A 12,369-nucleotide genomic window follows, 5' to 3' on the forward strand; every position below is an offset into this window, starting at 1 on the left:
TATTTACTCACTAGAAGCATGATCTGCTTTCCTGAAAACACAATATAAACAAAGTCTAGCTCACAGTTACCTCATAATGATCTGCTCAGCCTGCCCTGGGTTGTTGATCTATATTTATCAAATGCCTGTGTGTACAGGCAGTACTTTTGGAGTTGTATTCTGTAAAAAAAGTTGACAGTGTACCCTTTGTAGTTAGATGGATAGGCTTGTTTTAAATGATTGTACTAAAAGTAGGGATAGAGCATAGCAGAAAATTTTATTTCAAAATTCCATATCCCTTTTCCTAACCCAGGATCATTAACTATCTAAGAACAGAGCTGCTTGCTCAGTCGTGTCCGACTCTCTGTGACCCCATGGACTGCACCCCGCCAGGCTTCTCTGTCCATGGGATTCTCCAGGCAAGAATACTAGAGTTGGTTGCCATTTCCTCCTCCAGGGGATCTTCCCGACCCGCGGATTGAACCTGCGTCTCCTGCATTGGCAGGCAGATTCGTTACCACTGAACCACCTGCGAAACCCCTAAGAATAGTTGGTAAATGTAAACGATATTATTTTTCTTTAGCTAGAAGGTGCTTATGTTGGTCCATTAAACTCAGGCTAGCAACATATGTAACTTCATTTTTCTATAAATTCTCTTTAGTCCTCTTTTGTACCTCTGTCCTAACAAATAGGGAAAAATTAATCTCAATCAATTATAACCTCCTACACAGTTGCATCTAAATTCTGTAGGGCTTACATAGCGCAAAGATATGAGATGGGATTGTTGAAGATATTTTACCTCTATTTTTTCACCACTGAGATGTCCCAGTTCCTTACCAGATTTAATTGTTGGCTGTTGTATTGGTTCACGGGCTTCCCTGATGGCTCCAACGGTGAAGAATTTGCCTGCAATGCAGAAGGCTTGGGTTCAATCCTTGGGTCAGGAAGATCCCCTGGAGAATGAAATGGCTATCCACTGCAGTATTCTTGCCTGGAGAATTCCGGGGACATAGGAGCCTGGCAGCCTGCAGTCCGCAGAGTTGCAGAGTCGGACACGCCTGAGCAACTAGTAGCACATTGGTTCATATAGGTCTTTGTAGCATCCGTTCTTGTTTCAAAGCCTTTTCAAAGCCCGACAATTGCCTGGACCTTGTCCATATTACTCTTGAATGTGTAGTAAATATTCATCATCACATTGACAGGGGACTTGGAGAGGTTGTCACAGGCTCAGCTGTGAAAACACACTATGTGCACACCTTCTCCACTGCAGAAGAGTAAAACCTCCACGCTGTTTCCCAAGTGGAACTTCCTGCTACTTCCTGAAACTACCCAAGAATGAAATTAGGGTTTTTCACAGTTGTTCATCCCTAAAACTTTCTGACTTTTGTACCCTTCCTTGGGAACCCTCTTTTTTCCCCTTTCTGTCTGTGGGGCTCTTGTTCCAGTTTTTGCATGTCTTTCCTAATAGCTGCTTGGAAACCATGGAAGCTTTGCTCCTAACTGTCATACTTTTAATCTCTCTTTCTTATCCCAGGGTCAGGGTTTTGAATTCCTCTCTTCTTTGTGACTGGGTATGTCATTGTTTCCACCAGCTAGTAATCATGGAGTTTTCTTCCTACCTGGATTGGAGAAAGTTTTAAATGTAAAGAAATGTGAGGGAGAGATAAAGGATATTTACTTTATGTTGAAAAATATTTTTCCACTACACATATTTTTATATTGTGAATCTTCTGAATTCTTCCAAGCATTCTTAATTGAAATACTGTTTTTTAGTGAACATAAAGTATGGTAACTCTTCTCACAATCTCTATTTAGAAATTTAGGATTCAGATTTAATGGTTCATAGATATATGATTGGTATTTTTACCAGTTCCTTTGGGAAACAGGTTGGAGGGGAAGAAGAGGAAGAGGAGAAAGAGATTTTTTTTTCCTCCTTGAGAAACTTTTCACTGTGGGAAATCTTAGACATACACAAAATTAGAAACAAATTGTGTCAGTATAATGACTCTCCATGTACCTGTAATTCTCAAAAGTCATCAACTCATGACTAACGTTTTTTTCAGCTATAATCCTCTTCCTCACCATTCTCTGCCATTAGATTATTTTTAAATTTACCCTTCCATACATATCTTTTTTTTTTTTGGCTATGCCTTGCAGCTGCAGGTACTTAGTTTCCTGACCAGGAATTGAACCTAGGCCCTCGGTAGTGAAAGCACAGAATCCTAACCACTGGACCACTAGGAAGGTCCCAAGTTTATCCCCATTTTGATGATGAGTGAATAAGTATCCTACCATCCTGGTAGCCTTCATTATTTATTCTAGAATCAAAAGCTCCGTTCATTCATTTATTTATAAAGTGTTTATTCTGCAACAGGTAGTAGGCTGGGCTCAGCACATGTTGGGTATATTACAAACTCTTGGGGGGAAAAATCACATTAGGTACTGGTTAGTAACACAAGGGTATAATTTCTCAACTTCTCTTCCAATTTTTCCAGTTATCTGTCTATCCTAGTTTTATTAAAAAAAAAAAGTCCTAAACCATCTGCTGACCCTCCCTCCCTGGCTTCTTGGCCTTCCTGATTCATCTTCCACTCTCAGCTTCCCTTCACCGCACCTACCGTACTGGCTTTCTGACATGACTGAAACATTTCATGTTCCCACTTCAAAATCTTTGTAATTGATATTTTCTGTAACTCTTTCTTCTCAGATGTATGCATGGCCTATTCATTCACCTCTTTAAAATTTTCTCTGGCCTCAGCTGCGTTCCAAAGAGTGCTGACCTCTAACTATTTGTCCTTAGTTGGCTTCTTGATTAGTCTTTAAGGAGAGGGCAGCTTTGAGGCATACTCTTGCTCTGTTCTATATTAAGAATTTCACCTTTATTTATTTAAATATTACAAGTGGTTGGGAAACACCTAACCTTTTACAAACATAATTACGTATCAGTTTTTATTTAAAAGGATGCTTCAACATTGATTATTATGATATTCTTTTCTTCATGATATTCAGAATATAGGGAATTGTTTTGCTTTGGTGGTCACTTGTATTTCGTGCCAGCTGCCAGCCTGCCTCTCAGCTGCAGAACTAGGATTTGAAGAACTAACAGCTAATAGTTTTAACCATTGCAAATCTTATATTTTAATACTATTTATCTCCCTCTGATGAGTGATTGACTGGCTTAAGCGTCATTTCTCCCCTCCCAGCTAGCTAAGATAAGGTTTTGGTGAGTATGTCTTCTTTAAAATCTTGCCCTACGTTCTGCTCTGTCTACCTCACTTAAACCTGTTTTGTTAAGATTTAGTTCTTCAAAATACTTGTTCTGGCAAGAGCGTTGTGAGATTGGCTTGTGAGTTACTCCTTGTGGAAATGTATATCTTTTTCTGGGAATATGCATTAAGAAATATAGATATGTTCATATCCTCTGATTTCAATTTTAGAATTGTAGCCTTTGGAAAATATACATATTGAAGTATAGAAACATATCTCTGGGTGGTAGAAATTCTGAGATTATTTTCCTTCTCTCATTCTTTTCTGTTTCTTCCAGGTTTCTTCAGTAGTCACCATCTTTCCTTCCTCTTTGGTTCTCTTCTTTTTTCTTTTCTCTATTTCCCCTCAGTACTTTATTGCTTTATTTCTCTTAGTATTAAAATGTTTAATGAGGGAGAGAATGTATGAGAAATCTCTGTATTTTCTCTTCCATTTTGTTTTGAACCTAAAATTGTTCTAAAAAATTAAAGTCCTCTTTTATAATAAAAATAAGCAAATAAAAAGTATGAGACTTTAAGTAGAGGAGGCTAAGTAAGTTTTTGTTGGGATAATATTTGTTTCCTAGGAACTCAATAAATGTTTACTGAATCATTTTTTTGCTTTGACTAAGCAAAGATCTGGAGAAGGCAATGGCATCCCACTCTAGTACTCTTGCCTGGAAAATCCCATGGACGGAGGAACTTGGTCGGCTGCAGTCCATGGGGTCGCTAAGAGTCAGACACGACTGAGCGACTTCACTTTCACTTTTCACTTTCCTGCACTGGAGAAGGAAATGGCAACCCACTCCAGTGTCCTTGCCTGGAGAATCCCAGGGACAGGGGAGCCTGGTGGGCTGCCGTCTGTGAGGTTGCACAGAGTCAGACACGACTGAAGTGACTTAGCAGCAGCAAGCAAAGATCAGTCACTCAGTCATGTCCAAGTCTTTGTGACCCCATGGACTGTAGCCCTTCAGGCTCCTCTGTCCATGGAGTACTCCAGGCAAGAATACCGGAGTGGGTAGCCATTCCCTTCTCCACGAGATCTCCCTAACCTAGGCATGTTTACTATTAGTAAAGAATCTTCCTGCAATGAAGGAGACCCAGGTTCAATCCCTGGGTCAGGAAGATCTCTTGGAGAAGAGAATGGCTACCCACTCCAGTATTCTTGCCTGGAGGATTCCATGGACAGACCTGACGTACCAGGACACACCTGAGTGACACTAAGCAGAGGTTCTTCTGTGTATGAGAAGTGGGCTGTTTCTGTTTTAAGCCTGTATCCTATGACCTAAAAATCAGGGAAACTATAGAAGCATTAAAAAAAAAAAAAGAAACATTTCTTTTGATGAATCATTGTTTTAGGAACTAAAAGTGTTTTAAAATTTAAAATATTTTAATGCCTTCCATTTATGTGAAACTATTAAATATACTCTTAAAGAATCTTATATGATACTTGTTTTTAAAACCCCTTCCCAGAGTATAAGAACTGCATCAACTTAATTTCTTTGTTAGGTGGAAGGCATTGAAGTGTCCTGAGGTGTAGCAGTTACATTGCACAGGCAATGGAATCATCACTGCTTCTTATGTACTTACGTTGTTAAGATTCAGTTAAGTATTTATTTCTTCAACAATGATACATGTCATGATTAGATTCCCACAGATATTTTTTAAGATGTGCTCCTAGTTGGAGATTTTTCTTGCTCCTAAGAAATTTAATCTTTCTTCTTCATTAGTTATTTGAATTGTGTGTTAAATGTCTTATTTTAGCTTATAAATCACCATAGTATCCAGGATGGTTATGCCCATATTCATTTTTTTTTTTTTTTCACAGCATGGATTAAAGTTGTTTAAATACGTTTTCTTTCTCCGTCAGTGGCCCCCCCTGGAAGCCCTGGGCCCATTACTCGGCACGGGTCCTACGACAGTTTAGCTTCTGACCATAGCGGACAGGAAGATGAAGAGTGGCTGTCTCAGGTGAGACTCGGAAACATCGGGTCTATTAAGGTGACAGAAAACAGAGCTCCATTTCTCTCTCTTTATTCTCGAAATTAAAAAAAATTTTTTTTCCTTAGAGGAAAATGGGCAGAATTCGGGTTATTTTTAGGATCATCAAGAATTAATCATCTTTCCATATTAAGAATTTCTCAGAAATACTGCTGCAGGGCTACATATACATATATTTTATACACACATATACATATATGTGTGTGTACATTAGCTTTCATGCAGAGAACATAAAGTACGAATATCTTTCAAACAAGCCATTTATATCCCCCAGAACCCTGGATTTCAGATGGACTGTTTGGATTAAGATAAGAACTGGCCTGGTTAAAATGGTGAAGCCATTCAGCAATCTTCAGGCTTTCTTTTGTGGAGGCAACATTTTCTGAAGACTGGGCCCAGACTTTGATTAGGGAAGTTCTGCCTCCTAATTTGCCCAAGTGCTGGTCTGGCCTTCCTTTCCTAAGCTCCTGTAACGTGGCTTCCAAGGGTCTCCAAACCAGTCCTGTAACAGCTTCCACTGACCCTTCCTCCCCCTGCCAGGTGAAGCTGTCTTCATCTCAAGGGCTTTGAAATAAAAGATACTCGGGCAGATTTCAAAATGATGAGATTACAAGTGACTTCATTACAGATGCTGTTATGTCTGTTTCAAGTCTGACATCACTGGGCGAAGTTAATGACCGGGTCTCGGATTACCAAATCCCGCGGCTTTTCAGCAGACAGGTGCCTCCTAGGGGCCCGGGTGCAGTTTCACTGCTTTCTCAGGGAGGAGAGCCCAAACTACTAAAGGGAATCTGGAAACCAGAGAATGAAATTATTTCTAGGTGACAGACATTTCATCACACTGAAAATACTCACAGGAAAAGCTCCTTTAGGTTGCACATGGAGGTGCATCCTTTCTTGAGGATACCACAAACGAAGCTTTTAGAAAAAGGATGCTGGCAGAGAAACCACTGTCCTTCACTTCAACTTTTCAATTAGAAAAAGGGGTAATGTGTGCTGTCAGTGTGAAAGTATACACAATATGTTTGTACTGCACACAACAGGAGGATGAGCTGGAACATCTGGCCATCGCCTCAGTGAAATTGCACAGGCATCTGTTTACCTCTCGGCTCTGTGACACTGATGGTTTTGAGCTTAAAATACACAGCATGCTTTATCTGTGGCCTCATTTATGTTGCTGAATACAACTCCTTGAATGAGAAATCACTGTCCTAAATCTGAGTCGTTTTCTCCCCGTGATTAGCGGGAATGTGGATATTGTTCCAAGACCATGGTGCTTTTGCCCGTTAGGACTTCACAAACACGGAGCTGCACTCCGAGAACCTTTTCAGTTGTGTTTTGTTAAGAATTAATCACCACAATCAGAGAAATGTGATTAAATATAGAAGAACTCAGGGCAACACTAAGGCCCATGGGAAGTCAGTTCTATGAACTGTGTGTATAGACGTGGATGTAGCAATTATAAGACATTGAGAAATAGTGTCTCACCAAAGGTTTGCATATTTAGTCTCTTATTCAAGTCGCTCGTTTATAAAATCACATGTTTATTTTTAGGTTTTACCGCATGTCTTCCTCTCTGCTTTGTCTAATATTGGCAACATTCCCTGCCTCTTCCATAGAGCATGAAATTCATAAGGCATTTTGGTATTACTGTTCTGCAGCATTTAAAATACCTATGTCAACATTCATGGGAGCTGAGGAAACACTGTAGTTAAGAAATGGTATTTTTGAAGACAAATCTAGTTTGAGAGAAAATTTGTAATCCTGTCTTCCTTTAAAAGTGAATTTGGGGGAATTTTGAGGGAAGTATAGTAAATATTACAATATTTAATTGTGGAAAGAAACTGGCTGTGAGTGTTAAATTATTTCAGACGTTTTCTTATCCTTGGATAGTTGAAGAACAACTTCGCGTTTGTTATGAGCTTAGTCCTCAGTGAAGGAATTACTTTTAATATGTGGATTGACAAGTGTAGTGTTCATTGCATGCCCGCAGAGTGATAAGGACTGTCTAGAATGAGTGAAAAAAGTAGTCCTTAGGCAGCTGATGCTAGGTGTATGAGGCAGGCAACTGGGCCTTTTATATTCGTGTGATTTTTGCGTTGTGTGTGTGTGGGGTGTGTGTGTGTGTTTATACACATACAAACACTAAATGAATTTTTATTATATTATGACAAAAACCAGTAGATGGATGTAGTGAATGTCTATACAGGCTGCTGTTGTCACAACTTTCTGATTGTGGATGACACCCTCTCCCTCTCCCACTAGGTTAAGATGGGCTTCTTGGAGAATGTGAGCGTTCAGAGATGAGATGGGGGGATCATGAAAGGCTCTCAGAGGGTGGTCATGATACATCTCAATCATGATTTCTGATCTGTTCCAGGTAGAAATTGTAACGCATACCGGACCCCACAGACGTCTGTGGATGGGTCCACAGTTCCAGTTCAAAACCATCCATCCCTCAGGCCAAACCACAGTCATATCATCCAGTTCATCTGTGTTGCAGTCTCATGGTCCAAGTGATACTCCACAGCCCCTTTCAGATTTTGATACAGATGATCTTGACCTCAACAGTCTCAGGTAAGAAATAAGAACTAGAGAGAGATTTGACCAGATTAATATGTTCCTTTGTGGTGAACATCTTAGATAATCTTTACATTTCCCCCCTTTACACTGTGTCATGTTGCAGAACACATGTTGTTGCACTGTGACTTGTGATTCATTATTAATCACTGAGGATCTTACGTGAGATCTCATCACCTCCCATAAATATTTGTGTTCTAGATTGTACTTTCCTGGATCGAATATTCAGTGCACTTTTAAAAGCCATCCTATTTTATGTTGCCTTTCTCGTATTTCTGATTATCCTCTCTCTCTGTGTTTTCATCATATATATTCTTTGATCCTCACTTGTAAGAATCATTATACAAAGTTTACAGAGTATGCTTTTTATTTTTAGGTTTTTTTTTTTAAACATAATTGAGAACTTTTTGACTTTTGCAACTTAAATTTGCTTAGCAATTTAATTTGTTATACCAAGACTTGACATATCAAGGTACAACAGATGATGAAGGGCCCAGTCTAATGCAATATGATTTCCTTTCTTTGTGTTCTTTTCAGAAAAATTTCTACATTATATGTTTATTTCAATCTAAAATAACCCTCTCACTTTTTTCTTGCATCTCTTTTTTAAAAAATTGTTTGAAAAATGTGTTCCAATCATATGTTGGGAATATGTTTTTATTCTACTTCTTTGTCAACATTAGTCACAAATTTTTATACTGTAAGTATACAAATATATAACCAATTTTTATTCTTTGTTAAGGCAAAAGCTGTTGTAGAGGTGAATTAAGACTAGTTTCTTCTTTCTGTTCAGTCGCTAAGTCGTGTCCAAATCTTTGCGACCCCGTGGACTGCAGCACACCAGACTTCTCTGTCATTCACTATCTCCCGGAGTTTGCTCAAATTCACATCCATTGAGTTGGTGATGCCATCCCACCATCTCATCCTCTTTAAGAACAACTCATGTAGTGCTTCCCGGGAGGCGCTAGTGGCGAAGAACCCACTGCCAATGCAGGAGACATAAGAGACCCAGGCTCGATCCCTGGAAATGTTCCCTGGAGGAGGAAATGGCACCCTCCTCCAGTATTCTTGCCTGGAGAATCCCACGGACAGTGGAGCCTGGTGGGCTGCAGTTTGTAGGGCTGCAGAGAGTCAGACACGACTGAAGCGACTTAGCACACATGCACAGGGAATGAAACATGTCTCCTGTAATACCTTTTCAAGTATTTTAGTTTTCTTTCGCTTTTTATTTCTTCACTTTTTTTTTTTTTTTTTGCTCTTTTGGGTCTATTATATTTTCTTCAGCTTTCTAGAAATAGAACTTTTCTTAAGTTGTGAGGCAACTCGGTGGATGCTGGACCATTTTTCCCAGAAAGCAGTTATAAAGTATGATCCATTTTCAGGAAGTCAGGCAGAGTCAGTTCTCAGCTTAGTGATTCAGTGCATATTCATCTGTTTTTGTAGGTTATTCTGTTACTTAAATAGTAATAAAATGGACCTATAAAACTATGTTTATTCTCTTTACTATTTACAAGATTCTCAGCGACCACCCTCCCTGCCTTTTTTTTCTGATGACTGTCACCTGCTGTTCTGATAAGATCCTGTCCTTTTTCTTTAGAGAACATCTCCAGCTCTGTACACCCAGCTCGGTTCCTTTGAGTTTTTAAAATTTTTATTTATTTGGCTATGCTGGGTCTTAGTTGCTGCATGCAGGATCTTTATTTGCAGCATACACTTAGCTGTGGCATGTGGGATCTAGTTGCCTGAACAGGGATTGAACCCAGGCCCCCTGCGTTGGGAGCGCAGAGTCCCAGGGCTGGCCCTGTTCCTTGGTTGTGGACCTCCTCTAGCTTTCTTCGTTACCCCTCATTTCAGATGCAGGTCTTTGTCTAAGAGCTCTCTAACTTGCTGCTTCCGACAGAGGTTTATTCCTGAAGTCCTTCTAGAATTTTCCTCAGGGACTTTTCCTTTTTCTTATACTACAAAGCTCCTGGTATTTATCTTTAAATTTTTTATATCCTATTTGTTGAGCATGTGTAAATACTAGAAACCTTTATATTAGTCCCAGGTTTATAATTTTGTTGTATTTTGCTTGCAGTTTATATTTAAAATTTTGAGCATATGAGCCCTTGGTTAAGATCTTAACCCCATTAGAACACAATTTTGATGAAAAATTCAGACTTATCTCACATTATTTCAATTCGTGTCCTGTTTAGTACCATTTCCTGCCCCACATCCAATTAGAAATCCCACTCCTGATATTCTCCTCGTCTCTGTGCGCCATCACTTTATCCTGGCTCCTTACGTCTGGTTCTACAATTCTTTCGGCATTATGGCTGCTGATTTTACTTTCTCCTTTAAATTGTGAAGTCTTGTTTAGATCTTTTGGTGCAACCGCCCTTCACATCCAGTGCCTTCTCCTGTACCCCAGATCACTGAGAATCAATATGATGCTGTGATAGTCTGCCTTCCTGTATCCTCACCAAAATGGCAACTGTCAGGTGTGCTGTTGGCTGTCATATCCATGAGGGGATCAGGAATGGCTAACCTCAGAGTTGTTTCATCACTCAGTTGTGTCTGAGTCTTTTATGATCCCATGGGCAATAGCCCGCCAATATCGTCTGTCCGTGGGATTTACCAGGCCAGTATACTGGAGTGGGTTGCCATTTCCTTCTCCAGAGGATCATCCCGACCCAGGGATTGAATCTATGTCTCCTGCATTGGCAGGTGAATTCTTTACCACTGAGGCACCAGGGGAGCCTGGCTAATCTTACAGCCGCTCCTTACTTGGAATAGGGATTTAACATGTAGAAAAAGGTCAATGAAATATTTATGAATAGACCTGAGAAATAGATAATGTAAAAGAATGAGATATAAAACCTAGTTTTCCATTCAAGGTTAGCTCCTGGGAAATCAACTTCATTTCATTTTTTCATCTAGTTAATTAATACATCCATTGTTTGATACATTTTATATATGTATGTTGTGATCTTTCTGTGTGAGAACATTTAACTTCTACTCTTTCAGCAAACTTCAGTATTATCAAAACCGTAGTTACTGTGTGATACATTAGATCCTCACACTTTAATCATGTTATTAAATGATATGTAATGAATATAACATAAAGCGCAGCGTACAGTTCAGTGGTTTTAGTGTAGTCACTATGTTCTGCTGCATCCTCCTAATTCTGGGACATTTTCATCACCCCTACCAGTTTGTTTTTATTTTTGTATTTTTTTTTATGGAAACATTTCAAGCATATATAAAATTTGTAAAATTAAGAAGAATAATAGACTAAACCCCTGTGTATCTGGTGCCTGGTTTCAGTACATCAGTTCTTGGCCAGCCTTCTTTCATCTAGCCCAAAGCACACTCCACCCACAACCCTGGCTGATTCAAACTCCAGTGGTATAAATTGAATTAGTAATAGGAAATTTATTAGCCCACATAAGTTATTTAGACTGGGAGGCAGCTTTAATTTGCATGCACTGAGCGTATCTAACAGACTAGCTGCTTGTTTTTCATTAAGACCCAGAAAACAGCTCTTCTAGAAACTTTAAGTAAACTCTTCCTGTTTTCTTATTGGCCCACGTTTGCTTAGACCCACTCATTGCAGACCTAATTAATCTCACCATGAGACGATGGGATCACCATAACTGGCTTGGGAAAATAAGCTGATATAGAAGGGCTACTGGGTCGTACACCGCTAGAGCAGTGATCAGTTATTAGCATTCCAGCATTTCCAACTTCCAGTGCTAGGTCAAATGCATTTTTCACCTCCCTCCTATTTCTTCCTTTCATACAACAAACACATACACATTCCTACTGTGCTTTCAGTGAGGACCCTTTTTCTACAGTCCGTAATTGAAATGTCAGGCTTCTGTAATGTCTTATGGTGCTTATCAACTTCTTATCTTCATCAATATCCTCTATAAACTCTATGCATAAGCCAAATCATGCTCATCAAGATGACCTGCATTTATCATGCTTGGCCACAAATCCAGGGGTTTGCTTTTTCTACTTCTGTCTTTAAAGGGATCTTCTTGCTCCTTTGCATATAAATACATCATCCTAACACTGTATAGAGGTCCAATTTCTGTTCCAGCTCCACAGAATCCTCTCACTCTGCTGTGGACCATGCATTCATTCCTTCATTTCCTCTTTTCAAGCTTTTTTTACCTATTTCATTTATTTTCACATTAGTTTTCCTTTGCATCAGTCTTGAATGCTCATGTGCTATACCATGTATCTGCACACAGACTTTGCATTTTGTGTTTTGTTTCTGCTTGTTCCTAGAATACTAGTGACACATAACTAATACTCAACAAATACTTATTGAATGAATGCATTGCCAAAACATACACACTTAGACTATTACGGTAAGTCTTTTTTCCTTTAAGTTGCCTGGGCCTCTCAGCTCTTTGGGCCATACAGAAATCCTTCAGTGAATAGTGCAGAAATACAGCTGGAACTAGACTCTTAGCATTAATAGATTTACCATTCCCAAGCAACTTAAACTCATATGTAGTAAATTGCAATTTTGCTGACATTCTAATTGATTCTTACATGCTAATTAGTGATATTG

At 39.3% G+C, this 12,369-nt stretch overlaps 1 protein-coding gene across 9 annotated transcripts in view; it reads left to right on the forward strand.

Annotated features, from left to right (window-relative positions):
* BCAS3 (BCAS3 microtubule associated cell migration factor) overlaps nucleotides 1–12,369 on the forward strand; it is a 595,190-nt gene that overhangs the window by 298,982 nt on the left and 283,839 nt on the right. For all 9 annotated transcript variants that reach the window (XM_070390544.1, XM_070390541.1, XM_070390545.1 and 6 more), the window contains 2 exons: nucleotides 5,095–5,195; nucleotides 7,606–7,802. In XM_070390544.1, coding sequence (XP_070246645.1) covers nucleotides 5,095–5,195; nucleotides 7,606–7,802 — 298 coding nt within the window. The remainder of the gene's footprint in view (nucleotides 1–5,094; nucleotides 5,196–7,605; nucleotides 7,803–12,369) is intronic.

This window comes from Bos mutus, chromosome 19, assembly GCF_027580195.1.
Source record: "Bos mutus isolate GX-2022 chromosome 19, NWIPB_WYAK_1.1, whole genome shotgun sequence".
NCBI classification, from domain to species: Eukaryota; Metazoa; Chordata; class Mammalia; order Artiodactyla; family Bovidae; genus Bos; species Bos mutus.